At 38.3% G+C, this 12,014-nt stretch overlaps 1 protein-coding gene across 3 annotated transcripts in view; it reads right to left on the bottom strand.

Annotated features, from left to right (window-relative positions):
• SESTD1 (SEC14 and spectrin domain containing 1) overlaps positions 1 to 12,014 on the bottom strand; it is a 154,210-nt gene that overhangs the window by 82,479 nt on the left and 59,717 nt on the right. For 2 of the 3 annotated variants that reach the window (XM_050750546.1, XM_050750548.1), the window contains exon 2: positions 5,032 to 5,111. In XM_050750546.1, the coding sequence (XP_050606503.1) occupies positions 5,032 to 5,086 (55 nt within the window). In that variant the 5' untranslated portion in view covers positions 5,087 to 5,111. Of the gene's footprint in view, positions 1 to 5,031; positions 5,112 to 6,709; positions 9,065 to 12,014 lie in introns of those variants that run through there. The other variant, XM_050750547.1, reaches the window with a different exon arrangement.

The raw sequence follows: 12,014 nt of genomic DNA, 5'->3' as shown, positions 1-12,014 counted from the left end.
GAGCATCAAAAATCTTAAAGGAGGCTAGAGAAGAGTCAGATCACATACAATGAGAACCCTGTCATGCTAATAGTGGACTTCTCAGGAGAAACATTATAAGCCAAAAGAGACTGGAGGCTTATTTTTACCATTCTTAAAGAAAAAGATTTCCAACCAAGAATTTCATATCCTACCAAACTAAGCTTTATAAGTGAAGGAGAAATAAAATCTTTTCCAGACAAGTAATTCCTAAGGGAATTCATTACCACTAGACCAGCCTTACAAGAGATCCTTAAGGGAGTTCTAAAGATGGAAACAAAAGAACACCTGCTACTACAAAAACACATTTAATTACATAGCCCACAGACCCTATAAAGCGACTACACAATTGAGACTACAAAGAAACCAGTTAATGACTTCAAAATAGGATTATAACCTCACATACCAATATTAGCCTTGAATATAAAAGGTCTTATACCCTACTTAGAAGACACAAAATGGCAAAATGGATTCAAAAAACAAGATTTGGCCAAGCATAGTGGCTCATGCCTATAATCTCAGCAATTTGGAAGACTGAGGTAGAAGGATCACTTGAGACCAGGAGTTCAAAACCAGCCGGGGCAATATATAAGGACACCTGTCTCCACAAAAAAATTAAAAATGAGAAAATTAGCTGGGCATGATGGCACATGTCTGTGGTCCCAGCTACTTGAAAGGCTGAGGTGGGAGGACTGCTTAGGCCCAGGAGGTTAAGGCTACAGTGAGCTATGATCATACCACTGCACTCTAGCCTGGGTGACAGAACGAGATCCTGTCTCAAACAAACAAACAAACAAAAAACTCAAAAAACAAGACCCATCCATCTTCTGTCTTTAAGAGACCCATCTCACATGTAATGATAATGATAGGTTCAAAGAAAAGGGTTGGGGAAAGACCTATTACACATAAGCAAAACAAAAAAGAGTAAGGGTCACTATTCTGATACCAGAAAAAACAGACTTTAAACCAACAATAATCAAATAGGACAAAGAAGAGCATTACATAATGATAAAGGGTTCAATTCAACAAGAATACCTGATTATTCTAAATATATATACATGCACCCAACAACGAAGTACTGCAGATTCATAAAAAAATAATTCTGGACCTACAAGATGAATTAGACAGCCACACAATAATAGCAGGGGATTTCAACACTCCACCAATAGAGCTAGACAGATCATCAGGGAGAAAACAAACAAATTCTGAACTTAAATTTGACACTTGACCAATTAGACCTAATAGACATCTACAGAACAGTCCATTCATCAACCACAGAATATACATTCTTCTCATCTGCATGTGAAACTCTAATCTGCATGTGAAACTCTTCTCATCTGCATGTGAAACATACTCTAAGACCAACCACAGGCTTGGCCATAATGGAAGTCTTGATAAATTAAAAAAACTCAAAATCATACCAACCATACTCTCAGATCACAGTGTAATAGAAGTAGAAATCAATACCAAGAAGATCTCTCAAAACCACACAATTACATGAAAATTAAACAGCTTGCACTTGAATGATTTTTGTGTAAACAAAATTAAGGTAGAAATCAAAAAATTGTTTGAGATAAATGAACACAGTGATACAACATCAAAATCCCTGGGATGCTGCAAAAACTGTTAAGGTTTATAGCACTAAATGACTACATCAAGAAGTTACAAAGATCTCAAATTAACAATGTAACGTCACACCTACAGGAACTAGAAAAACAAGAACAAACAAACTCCAAAGCTAACAGGAAAAAAGAAATAACTGAAACTAGAGCAGAAGTGAATGAAATTGAGACCCCAAATCCATTAAAGGAATCAACAAGGCCAGGCAAGGTGGCTCAGCCCTCAAATCTCAGCACTTCGAGAAGTCAAAGTGAGCGAATCACTTGAGCTCACGAATTTGAGATCAGCCTGTGCAACACAGCAAAACCCCATCTTTACAAAAAATACAAAAATTGGCTGGGCATGGTGGTACACACCCGTAGTCCCAGCTAATTGTCAGGGCTGAGGCTGGAGGATTGCTTCAGCTCAGGAGGTCAAAGCTGCAGTGAGCCTAGTTCGTACTTGCTCTCCACCCTAGACTGAGTGACAAAGTGAGATCCTGTCTCAAAAAAAAGTGTGGGGGGCGGGGGGGCTGACAACATCAAATGATACACAAGATCAAAGACCACTAGCTAGATTAAGAAAGAAAAAAAGAGAGGAGATCCAAATAAGGACAATTAGAAATGACAAAGGTGACATTACAATTGATCCCACAGAAATACAAAAGACTTCTGTGCACACTAACTAGAAACTCTAGAGAAATGGATAAATTCCTAGAAACACAGACCCTCCCAAGGTTGAATCATAGAGAAACTGAAGCCCTCAACAGCCCAATATTTAGTTCTGAAATTGAACTGGTAATTTAAAAATCTACCAACAAAAAAAAGCCCTGGACTAGATGGATTCACAGCCAAATAATCCTCCACATTCAAATAGGTTTTATTCCTGGGATGCAAGATCAGTTCAACATGCACAAATCAATAAATGTGATTTACCAAATAAACAGAATTAAAAACCATATGATCATCTCAATAGATGCAGAAAAAGCCTTCAATAAAATCCAATATCCTATCATGATAAAGACCCTCAATAAACTATGCATTGAAGAAATACATCTCAAAATAATAAAAGCTATCTATAGACAAACCCACAGTCAACATCATGCTGAACAGGCAAACACCAAAAGTATTCCCCTTAACTGAAACAAAACAAGGATAGCTACTCTCACCACTTGCATTCAACATAGTACTAAAAGTCCTAGCAAGAATCATCAGGCAAGAAAAAGAAAAGGCACAGAAATAGAAAAGGAGTCAAATTATTGCTCTTTGCTGACTTTATGTTTCTATACCTAGACAACTCTACAGCCTCCACCAAAAGGCTTCTAGAACTGATAAATTACATTAGTAAAATTTCAGGGTAAAAAAATCAATATACAAAAATAAGTTGCATTTCCAAACACCAATGACACTCAAACTTAGAGCCAAATAAAGAACATATTCCCACTTATAACATCCACAAAAAATACTTAAAACTACACCTAAGCAAGGAGGTGAAATATATCTACAAGGAGAGCTATAAAACACTGATGAAAGAACAGAAGACATAAAGTAATGGAAAAACATTCCATCATCATATTTAAAATGTTAAAATGGCCATACAGCCCAAAGCAATCTACAAATTCAATGCTATTCGTATCAAACTACCAATGTCAATTTTCACAGAATAGAAAAAAACTAAAGTTCACATGGAAACAAAAAAGAGCCCAACTAGCCACAGCAATTCTAAGCAAAAAGAAAAAAGCCAGAGGTATTACATTACCTGTCTTCAAGCTACACTACAAGGCTGCAGTAAACAAAACAGCATGGTACTGGTATAGAAACAGACACATGGACCAATGGAACAGAACAGAGAATCCAGAGATAAATTCACACACCTACAGCCTTCTGATCTTCAACAAAACATGCAATGGGGAAAGAACTGTCGTTTTAATAAATAGTACTGGGATAACTTGCTAGCCATGTGCAGAAGAATGAAACTGAACCATACCTTTCACCATATACAAAAATTAACTCAAAATGAATTAAAGACTTAAACTGAAGACCTAAAACTATAAAAATCCTAGAAGAAAACCTAGGAATTACAATTCTGGATACCGGCCTTGGAAAAAAAATTATGACTAAGTCCTCAAAAGTAACTGCAACACAAAAATTGAAAAGCAGGACGTAAAGAGCTTCTGCACAGCAAAAGAAACTATCAATAGAGTAAACAGACAACCTACAAAATGGGAGAAAATATTCACAAACTATGCCTCCAACAAAGGCCTAATACCAAGAATCCATAATGAACTTAATCAATTCAACAAGGAAAAAACAAATAACCCCATTAAAAAGTGGGCAAAGGACATGAACAGACATTTCTCAAAAGAAGACATACAAGTGGCCAACAAGCATGCACATCACAAATAATCACAGGAATGCAATCAAATTGACAATGAAATATCTCATACTAGTCAGAATGTCTATTATTAAAAAGTCAAAAAAATAATAGATGCTGGTGAGGCTGCAGACAAAAGGAAATGCATATACACTGTTGGTGGTCATGTAAATTAGTTCAGTAACTGGAGAAAGCAGTCTGGAGACTTCTCAGAGAACTTAAAACAGAGAAATCTATAAAACAATGTATTTTCCTTTGGGTATATACCCAGTAATGGGATTGCTATCATTCAATCCAGCAATCCCGTTACTGTGTATATATCCAACGGAAAATAAATTGCTCTATCAAAAAGACACATGCATTCATATGTTCCTTTCAGAACTATTTATAATAGCAGAGCTACGGAATCAACTTAGGTGCCCATCAACAGTGTAATGGATAAAGAAAACATGGTACATATACATCATAGAGTACTATGCAGCCGTAAAAAAAAAAAAAAAACAGGGAAATCATGCCCTTTGCTGCAACATGGATGCAGCCAGAGGCCATCATCCTAAGTGAATATTGACACAGAAACAGAAAACCAAATACTGCATGTTCTCATTTGTAAGAAGGAGTGAAACACTGGGCACACATGGACCTAAAGATGGGAGCAACAGACACTGGAGACTACTGCGGGGGAGGGAGAGAAGGGGAAAAGGGCTGAAAAACTACCTACTGGGTATTATGGTCACTACCTGGGTGAGGGGAATCAACTGTACCCCAAACCTTAGTATCATGTAATATACCCATGCAACAGACAGGCACATGTACCCCCAGAATCTAAAATAAAAGTTGAAATTAGAAAAATAAATTGGCCTGCCAAGAACCAGCACAGAGTTAGCTCTCCTAGCTCTTCACTCTGATTTAAAGATGTCTCAGAAATATCTTTTAAACAAAACTTTCAAAAAAACATAAAATGCATTTGTCATAATCATCAAACAAAAAAACTATTAAACAGTTTGTATATCAAACACTTCAAATTTTAAGAAGAAAACATACCTGAAAGGAAGGCCAGTTTTTTCTTCAGAATGGGTAATATTACTGAGGCCTCCATTTTACTCCAGTGAACTTCCTTAATTCTGAAAACACAGAAAGTCAAATGTCAACTACAAGATAACAATTATTCCATGAAATATATCCTAATGATAGTTTATCCCAGAGTTTCTAAACCTGAGAACTACTGACATTTTGAGCAAGATGATTCGCTTTTTTGTAGGGAGTTATCCTGTGCATTGTAGAATAGTTTGCAGCATCCCTGGCTTCTACTCACTAAAAACCAAAACCACCTCCCTTTCCCAGTTTTGACAACCAAAATGTCTCTAGACATGCCAAATATCCTCTGGTAGGCAAAATCACAAGTGGTTGAAAATCACTGGCTTCTTTCTCAGAGCAATACTCTTGGGCTAAAACACTGCCTGGTACACAGTAGTAACTAAAAAAATGATTTGTTGAATAAACAAATGAATCAATGAAACAGGCAGTCAATCTTCCTTTGTGTTCCTTATTAATTACACAGCTTAATGCCAAATATCTGATTCTTTCCATTTCACTATTAAATGACTTTTTCTGATTTCTCATATTTTTGCTCCCCTATAATACAGGGTACCACATCTTATCCTGTTTATCTCACTACATTTTCTAATACATTGTTTCAATTTTTGCCCCCATTGTTAACTGCCTCCATCTCTCTACATTTTACAGTTTTTAATTTTCCAGGGAAAATTGTGGTTAGGCCAGTTCATCTTTTTGTACCAGGCCACAATTCACTATTCTTTGATTCAGTTTTCCAGGGTCTACTCAGCCATAGCCAGGGGTTATAGCTAAATACAAAAAGGGACTACCCTTATAGCAAGGGCTAAGGGCAAGATAGTTTCCCTTAAATGGAGGTTTTGCCATGGCAGGCATTCAGGCTTAGCCAGCCCAGTATACTATCAAATTTTGATTTTAAGGAGAATAGGACCTTTCAAACAAAACAACAACAAAAACAAACAAACAAAATCAATTCTATTATCTTCTTATACTTAGTTTCATGTCTGAGAGAGTATTCTCAATCACATTTTATCCCGTCCTCCCCTGTCCCATCTCACACCCACCCACCATCACAACACAGAGCAGTTCCTTGGAGTGCACTGTGAAATTTTATTGTATTTAATGAAAGCATACTCTCTTGAAGACAGTTTCTAGCACAGCAGAAAATATGACTCTTTGTATATTACTTACTCAGCAAACACCTGCTATGAACCTATCCCACCTAAGGTTATGCTACCAGCTAGAGCTGAAAACTCAAGAAACAGCACTGCTCTGGAGAAAAAAAAAAAAAAAAAAAAAAACAGTCTTTAAAAAACAAACAAAAAATAGATGTTAAGGAAAAAAAAGATGGAGTTGTAACATTGGTCAGATAATGGCTAATTAAACAAGACTAATTTAAACTAGTATATAATTTTACAGCTTTTGTGTATACAATTTAAAAAACACGACCATTTGCATCTGTCTTCAAAGAAAACAAGCTGTCCATCTAGATGATATATTCAAGTTCCCTTGAATATTTGCAATTTGTTTATTCAAGTTTGTTTTACATTAGCCCAGCAAACAGAGTAATAGGAAGTAGGAGGAAAAAAGCTCACAATATACATCTTTAATCTAAAACTAGTAGCACTCCATGTTTTCAGATCAATACCTTGATCTGATGAGTTGTTATCCAGTTATACAAGAACCCAGACAGCCTAGATTCACGTCTTAGATCTCCTGTCTTGTGACCAGCTTGTTGAAGATCTGATTTGAAAGTTTGATAAAGGGGTGATAATAATTACTATAATTAACATTGACTAAGTGTTTATTATAAACTATGCACTGTTCTAAACGATTTCTTTTTATTATCTTAGTCTTCACAACATTTCTATGAGGTAGGTACTATTATTTTATTAGCCCCAAATAGCTTGTTTTCCAGTCCCACCACGGGACAAACCCCATCTATTCCTTCAGACTCATCTCTGGGTAGCATCCTAAAATACTGGATAAATCTGACCCTCACACTCTCAAAAAGAAAGTTTAATTTTCTTGGGCAATACAACATGGCCACATTACAAACTTTCAGATCAGGAATCCTCCTGGCCACAAGGTGGGACCCTTGCCCCAATACTATTTTACAGCTTGCCCTTTTCTGTTGCAACTCTTCTAAGTGATCTGAAGTTCCTATGTCCAGGCTTTCGTAACTCACTCTCTCGGGATCCAAATCTCCACCAAACCTGCTGAATGTGCTGACTATATTCTCTGGCCCCACTGACTCTTTTGACATTTTGGATGGCCTTTCTTTTACTCTCTCCCGTTCTTCCCAGCTAGCTCGATGGGTTGAGGCCACACCTTCTTCCCGTAACAAACTACCTTCATGTTCAATTACACCTACTCCATCTGCTCCCTCTCTCTCACCTTCCCCTCAACATCCCAACCTTTGATGTTGATTTCCTCCTCCTTATCAGGGATTCTTCTCCCCTTCTCATACTAGGTCAGAGGTCACCTATGAGATCTTATTTTGGCCTCAGAAAAAGTTCTGCTGCTCCAGGACGTGGCAAATGGGGATCTAGGAACCATGAGAGTCCATGCTCCCTTCCTAAAGTCTGATCTTTCCCAAATAAAAACTAAGCTTTGGCTCTTTCAGTAGGGGCCCTCCTCATTTCATGAAGGAATTTAAAAGACTACTGCTTTATCTACCTTGCTTGGTAGGACATGTATATTATTTTTACCACTTGTTGCACCCATGAGGAAAAATCCCACATATGGTCTCTGGCTCACAGGTGGGCAGATGAAGTGCATACCCCAAATCCCCAGGAGTCTGGCCCTGGGAGAACTGCAGTGCCTGACGCTGATCCTAGGTGGGGTTATCAAGAGGGAGACCACAGCAGGAAATGTCATAATCACATGATCACTTGCCTGATTCAGGGCATTAAAAAGGCCATATAAAACCTGTAAATTATGCCAAACTAAGGGAAATAAGAGAGGGGTCAAATGAAAATCTAGCCCTATTGTATTCCAAGCTGGCTGAGGCTATGAGAAAATATACTAGTATGAACCCCCAGAGCCCAGAAGGCCTCAATGTCATAGCTGTTTATCAGCCAGGTATCCCTACACATTAGACATGAAGTCCAAAAGCTAGATTAGAGACCACAAACTACTTTCCCAACATTGCTGGACATAGTTTCAATTTCTTCAATAATTGAGAACAGATTAAGGGGAACAGAGCTAAAGAGAAAGAAAAATGCAAGGACAAGAGACAGGCTTAACTGCTTTAGAAGCCTCCAGCCCATTCCAGATTGTACTGAGGACACTTCTCCAAGTAAGTGTTGTTGATGCAGAAGGACAGGCCACTGGATATGGTTTGGCTCTGTGTCCCCACCCAAATCTCATCTCCAATTGTAATCCCCATGTTTTGAGGAAGAGAACTGTAATCTCCACATGTAGAGTGAGGGAAGTGATTAGATCATGGGGGAGTTTCCACCATGCTGTTCTCATAGTGAGTTCTCACGAGATCTAATGTTTTCATAAATGGCAATTTTTCCTGCCCTCCTTACTTCTCTCTCCTGCTACCCTGTGAAGAAGGTGTCTGCTTCCTCTTCTACCATGACTGTAAGTTTCCTGAGGTCTCCCCAGCCATGCAGAACTGTGAGTCAATTAAACCTCCTTTGTTTACAAATTACCCAGTCTCAGGTATTTCTTTACAGCAGTGTAAAAACGGATTAAATAGAAACTTCAAGTTAGACAGTCCTACCTCAGGTGTTTAAAATATAGCCCACATTTATTCAAACAAGCCCTAGCAAGAAATCTAATTGAAAAATCTCTTAAGAAGGGATAACTTTTACAGCATGTAAACTACCTCCTCATTTGCTCTTCCACATAAATCACACAGCAACATGAAATACAAATCTTAACTTCCCAACAAAAGGAAAATAATTTTTGTCTAATTCAAAGGTTACTTAAAGGTTATATATAAAACAAGGTAAAAGGAACCAGGGAATAAGAGAGACATGAAGAAGGTTATAAGGGTAAAAAGGTATTTTGGGAAAGGAAGGTTATTTAAAAACAAACAAACAAACAAACAAAAAATACTTTATATGAGAAAAAAAATCTCGTAAATTCTTGTCCTGAAATAGAATGACTGGTTGTTTAAGAAAGAGGAATAACTTAATTCTGGACCCCGGGCTTTTCTTGGTATGTCTAAATTTTCCATGTAATCAAAAAAACCAACTTATGCTGTTCCTAAGAGTCATGTATTCCCCCGCTGAACACACACTTTCTGTGTCTAATTAAATGCAAACACTTTTTCATTGCGTTTAATTTTCAGGTTACCTAAATGGGTTTCCAATAAGGAAAAACAATCACAAAGCAAAAGGTTTGTGTATCCCTTTTTGGACAATGGCTTTAAAAAACAAAATTTTATCTTCTAGAATTCAACAGTTTCACTTTCAAATGATACTGTGTATGGGATCAGTCTCTCCCCAGAGATGCCTGCTACCGTTACAAATCTCCCCTGGATTCAGCTAGTCACCAGTTTCATCTTGACATACTCCCCCTCTCTGATGAATACCTTCCTCCAGAAAAATCCAATATCCTAAGACCCACAGTCTGGGACAATGACCCACAGGGTCTCCTGACAAACCAACAACCATAGGTAGGGTCTACTCCATGCTCTAGGCATGCCAGGAAGTAGTTGGAAGATGAGACCTCCACCCCATTGCCAAAGATTTGTCACTGCTGTTCTGTCAGAGGGGGTGGGGCAGATGTGGAGTCCTGATAAGTAAGCAACAACGAGAAAGGGGTGATCCCAGATGGGAAACAATGAACTACTGTTCGGACAGATGGTTAATCACAAACAACCTGCAAGCACAGCTACCTTGTTCCGCAGATAGCCGCCTTGTAGCATGACTCTATACAATTTCCCTCCAGCCCCCACCTCTTGGCAGACAACCCTTTCTCTGCTGTGCTGCCCAATGCAACCCTGCAGCATATTTTCACATTTTCGCTAATAAATCTGCATTTCTTTACCTACAACTGTCTTGGTAAATCCCTTTAAAAACTGCAAAGCTGGCCCCAGGCAGTAGCACCCATGACATCCAGGAGTTCAAGACCAACGTGGGCAACATGGCAAGAACCCCACTCTATTTTTTTTAAAAGGGGATGGGAACAGTTCAGAGAGCTTCCAGGTGGGTGAACACATCAAGGTGCTGAGAGGGTAGCACACCCAGACAGGCCATGGAAAGTCCCCATGCCTCCTCCCCTGATACCTTGCACTAAACATCTCTTCTATAGGCTGTTCTTGAGTTGTATCCTTTATAACAACCCAGTAATCATAAGTAAATTGTCTTACTGAAGTCTGTGAGGTATCTTAGTGAATTATCAAACCTGAAGGGGTTGTGGGTGATGAGAACCTTGATTTGTAGCCAAGTCAGACAGAAGAGTGGGTAATCTGGGGACCCAATACTTGTGCCTGGCATCTAAAATGAGGACAGCACAGCTATGGCGCCTAAAGTGAAGACAGCCTGAGCCTGTAGTCCTAGCTACTAAGGAGGTTGTGGTGGGAGGATTGCCTGGGCCCTAGAGTTTGAGTGCAGCCTGGGCAACATAGCAAGATTCTTATCTATAAAAAATAAAAAGAAACAAATAAATAAAGTGAGGACAGTCTTGTGGGACTGAGCCCTTAAACTCTGGATCTGGTAACTCCAGGCACTTACTGCCAGAACTGAATTGGGTTGTAGGACACCCAGGTGGTATCTGGAGAGATGGAGAATTGATTGGTGTGAAGAAAAAACTCTCACATTTGATATGAGAAATATTGTCAATGAAAAGTTATACACGTGTGTGTGTGTGTGTGTGTGTGTGTGTGTGTGTGTGTGCAGGTAAAAAAAAAAGTAAGAACTTTTATCTGAGGAATGCAAGTCCTTTTAATTATCAGACCAAGAGAGACACTAAAATGAGACCACAATCACGCCCTTCTTCATGTCTTGCGCTGTGTGTTCATCTTCTGAAATTGCTTACTATTACCACAAGTAGCTATAAATAAATCTAATAATACCCCACTGGACATTATAATCCATACCCTATAGCTTAACAATGTAGAGCCAATTACTAATCAGTGTTCTTTCTGTGAACCAATGAGAATTTCTGATGACTTTTTTGCGATAATCCATATCTTATAGCTTAACAACGTAGAGCCAATCATTAACCAATGTTATTTATGTGAACCAATGAATTCCTGACAAGCAACTTTTTTTGCCTTTAAAAATCTACTTGTAACTGGTACTAATCAAAGTGCATGTTCAGGACAATTTGAATCTATGCTCCCAGGCTGCAGTCCTTGAGCTTAGCCAAAAAAAACTCTTCACTTATATTAATTTTGCCTCAGCTTCTTCCTTTTAGGTTGACATGCATACAGACATGCCACTGCCTTGATTCATGCTAAGGCACCAGCACTCTTTCTCACTAACGCTTTTACACCATCAGCACAAATGTCAACACAGTAAACAGGGCAAATAAAACATAAGAATTATAAAAAACAGTTTTGACCTCAGGCACTCCTGAAAGCTAGAAACAAGAGAACTACTGATCTCAGCTGTCCATAGGATGCTCCCCCAGAAAAAGAAAAAATTCAACCTTGAGGGAGAAATGCAGATACAGAGACAACAGTCAAAGAAACAGAACTGGCTTTCTAACCAGATTTTCTTTATGGTATATGAGCAGAGACAAATTCTCAGCTGCCTTTAATTCCTTCCTATTTTTTTTGAACTTATTTCTCCATCCTTCTCATCAGTTCTGTAAATTATACAAAATAAATCCCTTTTCTGCTTAAGTTGGCTAAAATAGGCTCCTCTTTTAATCAGTGGAGAAAGTTGGTAGAAGCAGCAAAACTAAAATTGAGAGTTTAGAAGACGGTCTCCAATCACTTTAGGCTTTTTTTTTTTTTTAAACTCTGTTGCCATTTAATTTCAATAAAA

Source organism: Macaca thibetana, chromosome 12 (genome assembly GCF_024542745.1).
Source record: "Macaca thibetana thibetana isolate TM-01 chromosome 12, ASM2454274v1, whole genome shotgun sequence".
In the NCBI taxonomy this organism is placed as follows: Eukaryota; Metazoa; Chordata; class Mammalia; order Primates; family Cercopithecidae; genus Macaca; species Macaca thibetana.
Note: the sequence above shows the minus strand (reverse complement) of the source record. Positions and strands in the feature narration are given on the sequence as shown.